A 15,275-nucleotide genomic window follows, 5' to 3' on the forward strand; every position below is an offset into this window, starting at 1 on the left:
TTCTTCAACCTAAAGGACCGGTAAGCTATATATGTAATACAGCATTTGAATTGAACACTATGTTTCCAGTACAGTGCACTGCAGTGGCAATGCCATTATAGATTAAAAATTCTTCACAATATTTGAACTAGAATTGTGAACAGCAGGGGTCAGAGGTTTAGACACGTTACATCAATGATTCAACTATAATTGAGTAATTTGTCAGTGTCACCTACAGTATTATAGTACATTTCATAAATTCCTCAGAAATGTATATTGGGGAAAAAATATCTTAGCAACATCAGTATATAGGAAAAATCCATTGTTGAAATAAATCAAACAACTATATTACTGAAAAGTGGAAGCCAATAGGTTTCAACAACGTTTACAGCCAAGGAGGAGGAGGAGATTTAGGCCAAATAAAAAAAATTACTACTTTCTCGTCCACTTGCGCATCCATTTTCTCTGCCCCATCAATTTTTTTTTCCCATTTTATTTTACAAAGTGTACAAAAATCTGGCTAACTCATGTCAGTAAAATTCCTCTCACAATCGTTCACGGTTGGGGATGCATATGGTATGAATCATATCTTGTACTCCTTTCATTTGCTTTCAATGTGTCTAGTAGTAGCCCTCATTCTACTTTTTTTTCAAAATTTGAAGATGAGAAACTACTTTTTTTTTTAACTTAACCAAACTTGTAAAATGAAAATATTGGTAGGATCAAAAGGGAATGGGAGAGTAAGGTAGACGATGTTATTATGAAGATACTATTTTTTTTTTTATTAGAGACAGATTATACTAAAACATGATGCCAAGGCTGTGGTAATTAGGAGAAATAACTGTATTATATTAAATATTTACACTTTTTACAGCATAATAATGGTATAATTGCCAAGGTTCTCTGCACTTTTCATAAAAGAATACTAAATAGAAAGAGGAAGACATCTAAAGAAAAGTAAATTGGGTAAAACCAAACAGTTGGCATTAAGAACTCATTTGAATACCAAAAAAAAAAAAAAACAATGTTGTATAAAAATAAGTAAAATTGTTTCTAAACTGTGACTGGAACATCTTTGTGATGAAAAATACATAAACAGAAAGTTATAGCTACGAAAAGTGAAAGGGTTAAACCAAATAGTTTTCAAGGATTGGATTGGATTTAATTGGTGTGAACACCAAGGATAGCCCACAAAGGTTTAGAAGAAGATTTATTTCCAGTGGGGTCCTTCTGGTGGTGATTGGGCAGTACACCGGGAGACAATCCCCTACTCTTTTCCGAAGAGTGTACTGCGTTCTTTAACGTGCACATGAGCCATAACGCACACGGGACCAACGGCTTAAACGTCTCATCCAAAAGACGGTGCGCTATGGTAGCTTGTATTTCAGCCCTCTAGCTGAAACACAAGGAGAGGCAGCGATGGGAATTAAACCGGGGGCTTAGAGATCTCTGGCTACCACCAGATTAGCCGACAGAGCTACTGAACTGCTCTCTAATATCATTTAACTCGTATATAAAAAAAACCCAATTATATATGAATAAGAAAATACTGTTTCTAAACTGTACCTGATATATGCAGGGAGGTGAGCAGGGCCACCCACCCTTACTAACACAACTTCCCATTCTTAAAATCCACTCTTATTATTAAGAGTTTATTGATTTTATCAGTGTTTACCCACCCTTAGTTTTCTACAGCTACAACCATATGTATGCAATGAAAAATGTCTTTTCAGAACAAGAATGCTGAAGTAGAGCAGAAAGAAACTATAAGAAAAATAAAAAATGGTCAACCAAATAATTGGTATAAAGAAATCTTCCATATTATAAATTATTCTTATGTTCTATAGAAAAATTGTTTCTGATGACACTGCGGTATGCGATGAAAAATATATCCAACAAATGTGAAATGTTTGAAAGGTCTAAATTTTGATCCATGTACAGTATATCATAAGGAAACTACGCTTCACTTGAGTTAAGGTGTAACTGTACCCTGACTAATGTCGCTAGAGCAGCAGGAAGTCACCTTTCAACGTCATACAGTATGCCTCTCTCGCGATCTCACTGAATCTTGTCTTTTCATTACTATTATCACTTCTATCCTATGCACTAAATAAATTGACTGCTACCAGGCATATTCAGTTAGGAATGGTACACTCCATGTCAAATGTTTTACGGTATCATTATTGAAAAAAATGCACCAACATCTAATAATTTTGCAGGAATCCTAATTTTATAAAATCACACGTTCTACTGTAATCAATATTTATGATAAAGTTAACAGCAATTTTATAGAAATTGATACTTTTGTTTAAATAGCAAGTAAAGGTTTCTTTTACATTAAAATACCTACAATAAATAGTATCTCTTCACTTTCGGTTGACAAAGAAGAGATGAAGGATTGCAACAGTGCACGACTGTCTGTGTGTCCTTCTGGGCGCCTAACTCAAAACTACTGGATTTAGGCCAAATAAAAAACTATACCTGTTTAGGTCACCACCCCACCAGAGTTTTCAAGCAAAATTAAAAATGTAGACCTATTTTAAGTGATTTAAAACAATGCTTTCACCAACCAGGTGTAATATTTATCGTAGGCTTATTAAAAAATGATTAATTTTAACACTTTTTCGATTACTGCTTGTGTAACATGTATACTGTATGTTTGTCTTTATGAAAGGGATTGTTACCTACAAGTAGGACAGTGATATATTCGCCAGTCCAGTGCATGTGTTGTGTGCCTAAATAAATCAAAAAATCAAAATAAATTTTAAAAAATAATGAATATTACAGCAGGCTACAAGTCTGTTGCGCCATATCTATGTTATAGAGTACTACAGTGTTACGTCACGATACCATGTGATACTACTCCGTTGCTATCCTTGCAAAATGTGTTTAACTGGACGCCATTTTCTCCACTGACAAACCATTGATCCAAGATGTTGTATCTTAGATTTTCTTTGTAAATTTTAATTGATGATTAAATGTGTGTTCGATAACTAATATAATGTGAGATTTTGTGTTTTTAGTACATTTTGATGGTAAAATATTAGATTTTATAATGCCTATTCCAGAAAACCTATGAAGTCATTCAAGCGTAATGAACGGTAACCAACGTCTGTTGACAACAGAGTACGCCACCTGACGTCGTGACGACACAACTGTGGTACTCTATAATCGATCCTATTGACAATCATACTGTTAGGATTTCATCTAATTTTTAATATTTTATCTTATCAAATTTTACTATCAGAAGGCTTTTACATATCAGTATATTCGACAACAATTTTCTATTTTTATCCCACAAGAAATAAACAAATAAATTAATCTTGAATCTTGCTTGATATAAAGGCAGTAACTATCCCTTTAAATCACTAAAATCATTTTGTAGTGAGAATAAGGAAGCAGGACAGGAAATATTTTAGACAACGGTATTTTTTTATTACACATATTCTGATGGATGTTGGAATAATCATAACAGAATAAGTAATCTATTCTATTAAGCATTCTTATACTGTTTCAGGAAGTTAAAGACGGCAGTCGAAACCATCGCCTGGAGGTAATTTTGCACAGCAAATTAATAGTGACTAACATCGTCATCAAACCACAAAACACTGTACAAAATAGTGTAACTACTGTACAAAATAGTGTAACTACTGTACACTAATATCCCATGAATGTAGACTAAGGATGCGGTGGTACAGATGTACCTCCTCCCCCAACCTCAGCCAATCGGAATTTGTTGCGATCGGATTCTACGGTAATTGAGAGTATATAGTAGCACCTAATCGCAATGTGATATCGATCACTTATCTCTTCTATTCGTGACCTTTCACACATGATTACTGTATGAATTGCAATTGGGTGCGTTTGGTGTCACAATTGCTACAACCGATCGCAATGCGATGCTAATCGGAATAGGGTGCCCTATATGACCTACATTATTAGAAAGGGATGCCCTATATGACCTACATTATTAGCGCCTTGAGCACTACTGCAATGGATTTGTGCGCTTTATAAATCTTATTATTATTATTTATTATTATTATTATCAACCTTGGTCACTGAATCCATAATGGGAAAACAATAATAAATGCCACATTCCCAGATCCCTGCAAAGTAGAGTATACCTAGGCCAGTCGTGCTACCATAACATTATGCTCTATTTAATGCCAACACAACCTAAAATATATTTGTAACTTCTGGGTGGAGAGAGAACCACGTAAACGAAATGCACATTCCAAGGGGTTCAATCAAACCCCTGACCTTCTTTTTGAAAGACTGAACCAAAGTGCAAACTACAGTATTCACACTGTGCAGGGAAGGAAATTCAGGTTGCTGTGGAATCAAACCAGCTGCCTCTGTCGTAATTTTATGACACGCTGCCAACAGAGTTAAACTATCCTTGTTGGCACTGGTTGTTCCCAGTGCAGTACTTCCTTTGCTTAAAAGCCTGGATATAGCATCATCAAACCTCATCAAAATTATCACTGTAGGCTAAGGTACTGTACTAACATGTCACTGCCTGAAAAAAAAAAACTGAAGCTGGGGCATATATCAGCAAAAGAAGATAAACTTTATAGAAGTTACAACCCAAATACAGTGAGGGTCTATACAAATAAAATTGAAATGGTATTGTTTATGAGTCTATTATTAATAATCGGTGGTAAATATTTTTGTTGCTTTAAAAGTTCAATATTTAACGAAGATTTTATGCAATTAAAGTTTACTATTCAGGTTTGCTCAACACAGCAATACAGAGCGATATCCTTATCAATCAGGATATCCATATGCCGGAAGAGCTACTGTATAGACCTACTGTACTGTTTACAGATAAAAAAGATTACAGTATTGCCTGCTAGATATCTACATTTAAAATGTTATGAGAAGAGTATTAACCACATAATGTATTATGCGTAAGGCAATGTAGGCCTCTATAAGCCTACTGTGGTACAATTACAAAAAAAGTTTATGTATTGTCTGCTAAATATCCACGTTTAAAATGTTATGATTAGAGTATAAACCACATAATGATAATGCATAACACAATGTAGGCCTACAGTAGGCCTACTGTGGTATATAAAAACAAAAGATTATTGTCTGCTAGTTCTTCTGTACATTAAAATGTTATGGGAATTGAGTAATTCCCACATAATGTACTATGCGTAATGCATAATAGACCTACAGTACTACTGTAATAGATAAAAATAGATTATCGTCTGTTAAATCTTCTAATATATCCACATTTAAAATGTTATGATGTAAAGAGCACTACCACATAATGGACTTGCATAAGGCAATGTGATTTCCCTTGATGGATGGAGTACATTAGATATTCGCACACTTTGACCTTGCTTGACCTCTGATGATGTATAATTTAGTGATTATTACTTCATATGATTCATGAACAGCTATTGTTGTACGTACTATACATAGATTATTTTCAGGTACTTTTTCTTTCATTTGTGTAATTAGGTGACTTAATGAGAGCATATCTCATAATTAATAAAAGAAAAACTATTTTTATTTTAATATAAATCCTGTATGGGTAGGCCTATACAATTTTGGAATATATTTCATACAAGCGCTTGCTCTTACCTTGTGAACCAAGTGTTAATTAGCATCTCGAAGAGATTTGATTGACAGATAAACCGACTAATCAGCGAGCGTCATTTATTCACGTGATCAAAAACTTTTTCTGACATTTTAATTTCCTTAGACAGCTGGTTTAAACATGAAACATACGTGAGCCTAGGCCTAGATGTCTATGCTTGGTTATAGATACCCAGATTGCGCATCAGTGTCTTGGCCTTTGCCGACAACATGGTTGACTGAATGCGGCTTTTCCCTCTTCCTTTGGGTGCGAAATACAGAGGCTTTTACAACAATTTCCCCGCCATGTTCCATGAAATAGATTAACAAGTCTATGAATATATTCATTGCATACCGCCTACCCTGAATTCTCTTTCTTAAAGAAGGTTGATAGCAAAGAAAATCTTCGCCAACTCGGTAAGTCTAGCCGCCATTGTCTAAGGTTTTCGTGACTTTGTGGGCGGGGCTTCACGTCCTTGTCAACATGTCAATACCTGAACATAAAGTGTGAATTTGTTTTACCTTGCTATACGCCATTAACAATAACTTCAAATAAAAATAAGTTCTATTTTTGGACTTTTATATGCATAAGGGCACCCTCTGCTACATTTCTACCTCAAAAACTTTCATTTTTATTAAATTTATCAATAAAAAAAATTATTTTTTCTCCTCTGCCTAGATTCTTTTGGCAGAACTGTTTTGGAAGATGCAAACAATTTCTTTTTTCATCTCCTCTGATGACTGGTTTCAAAAATATAGTTTACTTCAAACATTGATAATAAGTATAAATAAGTTTTTGTCTGGTAGTGAATTTTGCAACAATATGCTTGAATACTGTACTTTATGAGTACTGAATATATGACATTCTTAAAATGATGACAGCCTATTGCAGAACTCATTTTACACAGGCATGACAAATGCAGTAAGACGACTTGTTTTTCCAGTATACAAGTGCCAAAAATCATGTCACTTTATTTAACCATTAAACCACATTTGATAACCTTCCTGGAAAATGTTTAATCATTGATCCTGTTTATCTAATGTATTATATATGCTCTATTTCCGCATTACAGTAGTTATCGTCATAAATAATTTAATATATTCACCCAGAAGATTTACTACATATTAGGCTTAATAAATAATGACCTATAAAATCTATCACAAATTGGATTTTGTTTAGCTGTATTGGAGTACACAAAAATCCAACACTCAGTATAGGTAGAATATTTTATAAATTTTAAATTGGTCACAAAATGTATGGCAAAATTCAAGAGAATAACTTAGATCCATGTAATTATACTGTACTACTGATGTATGTACTGTATTGTATTTATTATGTTCACTACTACTGTACTGTCATTGACATTATTATGTGGCCTAAGTTTATGTTTTATTTTCAGAAAATACTTTGCATTTATCAGTAAATTATACTGTGCAATAATGACAATTAATTATGTTAATGTTGTGCAGATGAGCAATGAAATTGACTTAGGACCAACAGCCTACAGTAAATACTAACTAAATGACAAGTTATTTTAGAAAAATGAATTCTTATATAAACCAAGAAAAATGGACACATGATGGTCTATATTTAGTGCAACCTTTGACCCTGGGTTTGGAAAGTAAGCATCATGCTACATTATTGTAAAAGCAATTTCAAACAAAATACATTGTCATCTCAAAGGCCGGGCACACACTGTGCCGACAATCATCAACCGACGCAGTTCCATAAAGAACGCAAAATGACACCAATTCGCTCAGACTGCTATCAACTTTGTAATCAGCATACTGAGTCACGCCCTCAAGTGCTCACAGAGAGCAGAAATGGATTCGTCGGCCAATGACCATACAGTACAACAAAGTATGCGCCCAGCTAGCTTTAAAGGTTTATGATGTGATGTCATCACGACCATATTTAGGCATATCACATGTTTTTGTCAAATAAAATTTGATAGCTTTAAGCTTTGTCTACACTATCAAATTTGATGTGACAACAAAATGTGATGTGCCCATATATGGGTATGATGACATCATATCACATACTATCAAATTGTATCAAAAAAAGTTGAATGTGTTCAACTCTTAAGCTCTATCCATACTATCAAATTTTCTTTGACAAAAAAATGTGACAAGCCCATATATAGTAATGCTATGCCTATATATGGTCATGGTGTGATGTCATCATGCCCATATATGGGCATATCACACTTTTTTGTCACACAAAATTTGATAGTGTAGACACAGCTTTATGTTCCATCACATTTTATGTGATGCTTTTTTGAGGAAATTTGATAGTGTACAGGGGTGGCGCCAAGATTTGCCCACTGAGATGGGGGGGGGATGCCCCGATGAGGGGTCATATTTCCCTGACGAAAGTAAAGTGGGCGTGGTCGAGCTTCGATTAAAAGGTTTCGAAAGTGGTCCTGGGGGGAGGATTGAAAATTTTGACAACTTAGGGGTTTCAAAGGCTTATTTAATCGATTTTAGAGTCTACTATGTGTAGAAAATACAGAATTTTTTTTTCTCCTCGACGAATTGCGCTTTTTCTCCCCGACAGGAGGGGGAGCCCTGCCACCCCCCCGCTGGTGCCACCCCTGATAGTGTAGACAAAATGCATGCAACAACTTAATTAACTTTTAAGATCTTATAATTGGTCAGATTTAACAGTGAGTAAATGTTTCCTTCAGTATAATGCCAGTTACAGCTTGAAAATTCTCTCATTCCAATATGTAGGCCTATAGTATTGATTTTTTAACTGAGAGTGAGATATAAATTATTAATATTTTCAATCAACTTACTTTTTCCATGTACCGCTTTTAAAAGCTTCTCCAAATGTACCGGGATCAGACCTCGTCGGTGACATAGGACCGTGGACCGGGTTCATCTCGATGGTGTTGTGATCAGTCGCCAACTGGTATCCCTGCCGCCCATACCTACCGGCCATGATCCCTTATCACTGACGGCTTCTCCCACCTACACAGCAAAAAAAAGTTTAATTAGAAAAGTGGTTTCTTTTTATATCTAGCATATTTTTCCAGTTTAACAAACTTTGGTTATATAAATTGACTTCTAAATTATTGAACATACCATATTTCATTTTAATATCATCTTTAGTAGTTTTAATGTCATTTAACAATATTTTAATCATATATTACCTTTTTCTATTATTGATCAATTAATTTTTTTTCTGCATGAAAACATTGCTTTTTGTATCAAAAGAATAAAGGTTGTTATTGCCACCACATTAAATGAAATTTTGAGCAAAATATATATAAATTAACATTAAAATCATTAATTTTTTTTTTACTAAACTAACTGCATATTAGAGTATAAAAACATCACAATTACTATGAAACTGAATAAATTAAAACAAGTTATAATTTGTGCAGTACAGTATATACACTTTACAGTTATAACAAGCCTAGAATGGATGTAAATCCATTGAACACTACTGTAGGCTTGTTAAAAATGTGAAATATACTGTACTGTACTTTAATTCTCATTGTTCAGAGTGTACAGATTTGACACATCTGACAAACATTTCCACTTCTTCCTTCCCTGGCCCCATACGCAAATATCTTGAGGGCGCATATACACTTGACAGATCTACAGTACAAGGTCTCCCACTCATATAGAAATCTCATCTTCCAACTGTAAAAACTATGTCTCAACTAAACCCATTCTCATTAGATTATGGTCAAAAAAGTCTTCTGTGCATGCGAGAATGTTACGTTCTTCTTGTCGCGTGGATTTGGCCAAATCAACGTATGCAGAGAACATAGGACGCACGGTAGGGTGGTCGTGCATAAATGATTCTGTTCTAGCATTGTCATTGAACAAATCGAAGGCTCCCTATTTACATTGTGATGCAGTTTAAATGACAGCTATAGTTCAGTGGTAATATTAATGAAGATAATAAAAACATAAAATATAATCATAATTACTTTTCATATTTCTTTCATATTTAAAATAATTTTTGCAAATTTTTAATTATTTTATTCAAGTTTTCCATTTTTTTTTTAATTATTTTAAATTTTAATTATTTTTTGTTCTCTACCAAAACCAAGTACCCTTTATATTAAAGGGTATATCAAATATTTATTTCTAAATGTTATTAAATCCAATTTGATTTTCCAAATATCACTTATTTTTGTAATTTCTTGAATATTTATTACAATTTTTTTTCTACTTTTTAAACCAATTTAACCATTTAAATAATTTGAAATTTCTAATGGCTGAAGGGATGAATGGATTCTCAACCTGTTTGTTCTGATTCTAGGGTATACTGCTCTTCCTGACTTGCTAAAAGAAATGTGATACATCCTAATACATTTAAGATTATTGAAATTGTGCATAATGTACAGTATAATACCGCGATACGAAACTTCTTGGTACACAATGGCTTTTGTGCAAGAAAACAAGCACAGACTCATCATCATAGTCCATGATTCCACAGCACTTGTAATTTCCCGACCATTTTTCCGATAAATTTATCTTAAAATTCCCTCCAAATTTTTTATCCCATCATGCAAAAATTATGGACAACACTGCAATGTGTTCAACATCAAAACATTTGTTTTGTTGACCCAGCAGTTGACTCAGTTTTTGCACGAGATAGATAGGCCTAGGCCAAGAACAAAATTGTTCGGTACTATTCACACTGGGAAATGTACAGTCACAATGGTGTTTGACTTTACTGCACTTTATATATAAAGGGATTGAAAAGAAGACGAAAGAGAATGCTAGACTTGTTCAAGCAAATGTGCTTTATGGTACAGTACATTAACGATTGTATTATCAAGTGTTTAAAATACTACCCACAATAATTCTTTTCATGACAATGATTTGACATCGGTTAAAGTTTATTTATTTTTGCATTCAGGGAATTTCCAATAACTTATCTGATTCTCATACGAAAATTTATTGGATAATTTAGGAACCGTTTCCGCAGCGAAAAATTACAAAATGGCCACTTTCTGATAATTTATCAGATAATGAGTGTTGCGGAAACACAGCCTTAACTTACTCCTATTTGTACCAATGATTTACTGTACCTTAGAATTACATGTAGAGTATGATTCTACATCATTTTGTCAATATATTATCAAGGTTACCATCTAGTGCAAGGAAACCGATAAAATATTACAAGCCTATGATAGCCTTTATTAGGCTTTTGTTTTCTGTTGTACCTGTTAATTCCTTATGGGAGTTACTGTCATCCAATATTACTTTACATTATTATTTTGTTATTATCATAATAATAGACCAAGGATATGCCAATAGAAAACTTCATCACTTTAGCAACAATTCGTTTCACAAGACAAATCTACACATACTCTATGAACAGGTATAGTTACTGTACGAGACATAATATATATTATATTGTTTTAAATCAAAACCTGTACTTTCGTACTTTGGCGAATATAAAAAAAATAAAATGCACCTACACATATAATTTACCAAAAATGGTTCCATCCATTAAAAAACAGTACAGTAATTGACAGCATTGATCCGCACAAAAGAAAACTGACAACGACGTGAAGTCTTTTATGGACATTCATGCAATTAATTTACCAGTAGGCGGATGTTATAGCTTATAACATACAGTAAATGCAAATATAATACGGCATTTATCTACGAGATAGTCTACCATTTTCATGCAAATGCACTCAAACCCGGTTTAAAGGATTTTCTTGATGACCACCTCCACGACATTCGATCTAGACTACTGCACATAATCGCACACGTAATCGCAATGATCACTTAATGAATTACTGATTTGAAAATTAATTGTTAAAGACAGCCCACTTCTTGAACACAATTTTCAAAACATAGTTCTGTAATACCCGCTTCAATTTTTATACAAATATTCTCTGAACTTATTCCAAGTTGAAGGCTATTAAATTGGCCAATTAAAGACTTTACTCAAGACATCTTTTTTTTATTATTTCTTTTTTCGAACGGCATCACATGCACCAAATGTTGGAAATAAATGAAACGATTGATTGAATGGTTAAAGTATCATGGTCTTATTCTAAGCATTACTGTATATAGGTCCATGCCTATAAAACTATAGAATTGAATTATAAAACATATAAAGGGAAGTTTGTTCTTTATTGAAATAGTGGGAAACACATAAAAATATTAAAACTCCACTAGCCTTGCTCGGTAAACATAGACAGTAGTCACTCTATTACACAACTGAAATAAAAAACATAAAAATATTACTGTACCTACCAATAGCCTAAACATTTAGTCACTGTCAACACGTACAGCAACTTGAAAAATACAAATATGCACAGAGTAAATGTTATCCTAATTCATAACTAAACAAATTTATTTAAAATGTCCAGAACAAGTCATACAGCAGGTAAGAGGGAAGACTTAATTGTGTAGGTAACTCATGAAAAAAACTTACGGTAACTTGATGGGCAGAAAATACTGAGTAATATAAATAGTCAACGAGGAGATATCAGCTATAGACCTTTGAAACCGATTGTAATTACTGTACTGCAAAATGGCTATGCTATCACATAGGGCTCACAATGAGTCATTCTAACAAATTGCTTAGAAATCAGTAATCTAAAAATAGACATAAACACAAAATTTTAGGTCATGGAATAATAGACTGAAAAGCTATGTAAGTCCAGAGGTTTCCCACATTGTAACATTTGTTATTAATAGACATGTGGTATGTTAATTTCCTACTGTAATTCCTGTTAAAACATACCAAATTTATATATGGCCATAGTAAATAGATTAATATCAAATCTTATTACTTTACAGTAATTCTTCTTCTATAAACCATTACACTAATAATATCATAGTTGATAGATTTTTAATGTACAGTAGCACCGATTACAATTCTCAAAATGTCTTAAAATATGAAAATAGATGACCACAACATTTACAAATTTCTGTAATTAATAGTGTTATACATAGGCCAAGAATTTGATTTTGATAATAAATAGGTTCATTGCAAATTGCATAGAAAATAAGTTAAAAAATATTCTGGAATTAATTTAGCTATTGAACTAAACATTTTAAAAAAAAGATTTTAATTTCTGAAAGACTCCTATGACTTATAAAGGACTCTTGGGAGCAGTGTAGAATAATTTATAGATATCATATTAAAAAATATTAAGGCTTTTCTTTTCATATACTCAGTACTCTCTATGTAGGCCTACATGCTGAGTTAGTACCGTAGGCTACTGTATCACTTTTTACCAGACCTTTCCCTTACAAAATTTGAGTACTACAGTATATGCCTGAAGGGTACTATAATTATGCCTACCACTAGCTATCATAATATAAAACATATAGTAGTACCAGCCGTCAATATCGTTAATACTGATAACTCTCAAGGAAGGTAATATGAGGATCCTGAAATTGAATATTCATATTGTAAAAACGTGTTTGCTATCATTAACGTTACATTTCATTGTCCTAGTTATGGTTTATTGTACAGTATATATTTGCATATATACAACAAGGCTTAAAATAGAAAATTATGATCGAAAAACAGGGAGTCGTCTTTAAATACAGGGAAATAAAAATGGGGTGGGGGGATGGTTCTCTTATCTATATGCCAGGCATACACAGAAATACTAAAAATCTTCTCAAACTGTTGTATGCTTATATACAGTCATGATGTGCCTATATGGTCATGATGTGATGTCATCACGACCACATTTTGGCACGTCATATGCTTTTGAAAAATGAAATTTGATACCGTAGTCTGGATAATGCTTTATCTAAAATGTAAACAATTCAAATATCCTCAATAATTATATTACACTAATTGTTATTCAATTTTTAAAAAATCATATTAAAGTTAGACACTATCTCATTAAGACCCTAAAAAATGAACATCAAAGATTGAAAAATCAGCACTTTAGGCCAAATAAAAAATAATACTAGTTTCTCGTCCTTTGCCCATCCATTTCCTCTGCCTCACCCATTTTTTTTTTAAATATTTCTTTTATTTTACAAAATGAATGAAAATTTTGCTAACTTACATCAGCAAAATTCCTCTCAATCGGTCGTGGTTGGGGATACATGGCATGAATCATGTCTAGGCTAGTGCTTCTTTTATTTGCTTTCAATGTGTCTGCTTGGTAAAAGTGAGAAAGTACTAGCTGTTTCCTATCGACCATCTTAGATTTGCCATCTCGGAGTTAATTCTTCTTTTTAAAAAACATTAGGACGAAAAACTACTTTTTTTTAACTTGGCCTTAAATAAGGAAAGTGAAGACAGGTAAAAAGAATCATTCTGAGAATGTAAAGGAGAAAAAACCCCCTTTAATAAATTGCATGTTAAACAACACATTACAATAGAATATTTTATGTAACCTCTTAAAACCTACAGTCCTATGCATTTTACGTTTGTAGACTTCGATGAGTAATAATCAACGCCAGGCAAGTAATCATCCTATTTCCTATACTAAAAGGTGACTCGTCAACCTACGAGATCTTACGGATAAAGACTTCACAACTCAACCATATCTTTAACTTTCCTACAACGGTGCGTGAACCACACGGCAGAACCTCTCAACAGAATTCTAAACGCTTGAATTCAAAATGCATGACTAAGGTATTAACACGACGTGTGGACATTTTAGCCTTGATTTTCACTGAGGCTGTAATCCGCTTTAAGATTACATTTCCATAGGCACTCAGATGTACAACATGAAAAATATAGTCTGTACAAAGTGCACTTGGTTTAAGAACATAAAATAATTTCATTCAATTTTTTTAAACTTTGATAATCATCAGGTTCTTTAATAGATAACATTATGACAATAAAGTATTATTTATTTATTATTATTTAATGAATTTTGTTCTGTGTATTTATTATTATTATTGTGTATTTATTATTATTATTGTTTTTATTATTATCATTTCATTATTACTATCACTATAATTATTATTATATTATTATTATTATTATTATTTAATAATTATTATCATTAGTTTTTATCATCGAACACTTATAGCAAATAACCCATGTCTTTAGAGTTTTAATCTAAGTTTTAGATCCGGTTTAATAAAATCACTTGTTATGAATAAATGACGTCCCATTGCATTTAGTTTATCAGATATTTCCTAATAAATTACTGTAAAATCAAATTAAAATATTATGCTAGTACTGCCTGCATGACCATAATACCATTGCCATTAACCACCAGTTATTTATTATCCTCAGTATATTTTAATCCTCAGTTGTTATTGTGTAAGTTATGATTTAGTACAATATTTGCTTTTATTTTCACAATACCTATACAGTAGTGCTCATTACACACACATACTTCAGTCAAGTACTAACAAACAAGGTATAAAATTTGGTACACTTTTTAAATTTTATAAGAACCAGCAAAATTTTGCCCGGACTTAGTGTTCTTAATTTTTGGCCAATTTCAGGCTCAAAATATTCGTATTTTGCTTCTTTTTGTTTTTTTTCCAAACAGAAATTATCATTGTACAGCACATTACTGTAGGTCTACTGTATTATAGAATGTATTACTTGCAGTACTCACACCTACTGCAAATAAGGTAAAAATAAGATTTGTTGGTTTTCTATTTATTCTTATTTTGTATTTGACATTTATTTTTACCTCAGCCTCGTTTTTTGTTCATTTTAAGCAATTCCAGCCTCAGGGTTCTTTTAATATAAAATGTGTTCCTATAAAAAAAAAAGTGTATCTGCAAAC

General features: G+C 32.7%; 1 protein-coding gene across 7 annotated transcripts in view; it reads right to left on the bottom strand.

The window, feature by feature from the left end:
- The window catches only part of LOC117119451 (inactive rhomboid protein 1-like), a 68,155-nt gene that overhangs the window by 43,438 nt on the left and 9,442 nt on the right, over window positions 1–15,275 (bottom strand). For 6 of the 7 annotated variants that reach the window (XM_033264281.1, XM_033264283.1, XM_033264277.1 and 3 more), the window contains exon 2: window positions 8,364–8,538. In XM_033264281.1, coding sequence (XP_033120172.1) covers window positions 8,364–8,509 — 146 coding nt within the window. In that variant the 5' untranslated portion in view covers window positions 8,510–8,538. Of the gene's footprint in view, window positions 1–8,363; window positions 8,539–11,983; window positions 12,076–15,275 lie in introns of those variants that run through there. The other variant, XM_033264279.1, reaches the window with a different exon arrangement.

Source organism: Anneissia japonica, unplaced genomic scaffold (genome assembly GCF_011630105.1).
Source record: "Anneissia japonica isolate Jap-2015-1 unplaced genomic scaffold, ASM1163010v1 scaffold287990_len610157_cov183, whole genome shotgun sequence".
Lineage (NCBI taxonomy): Eukaryota > Metazoa > Echinodermata > Crinoidea > Comatulida > Comatulidae > Anneissia > Anneissia japonica.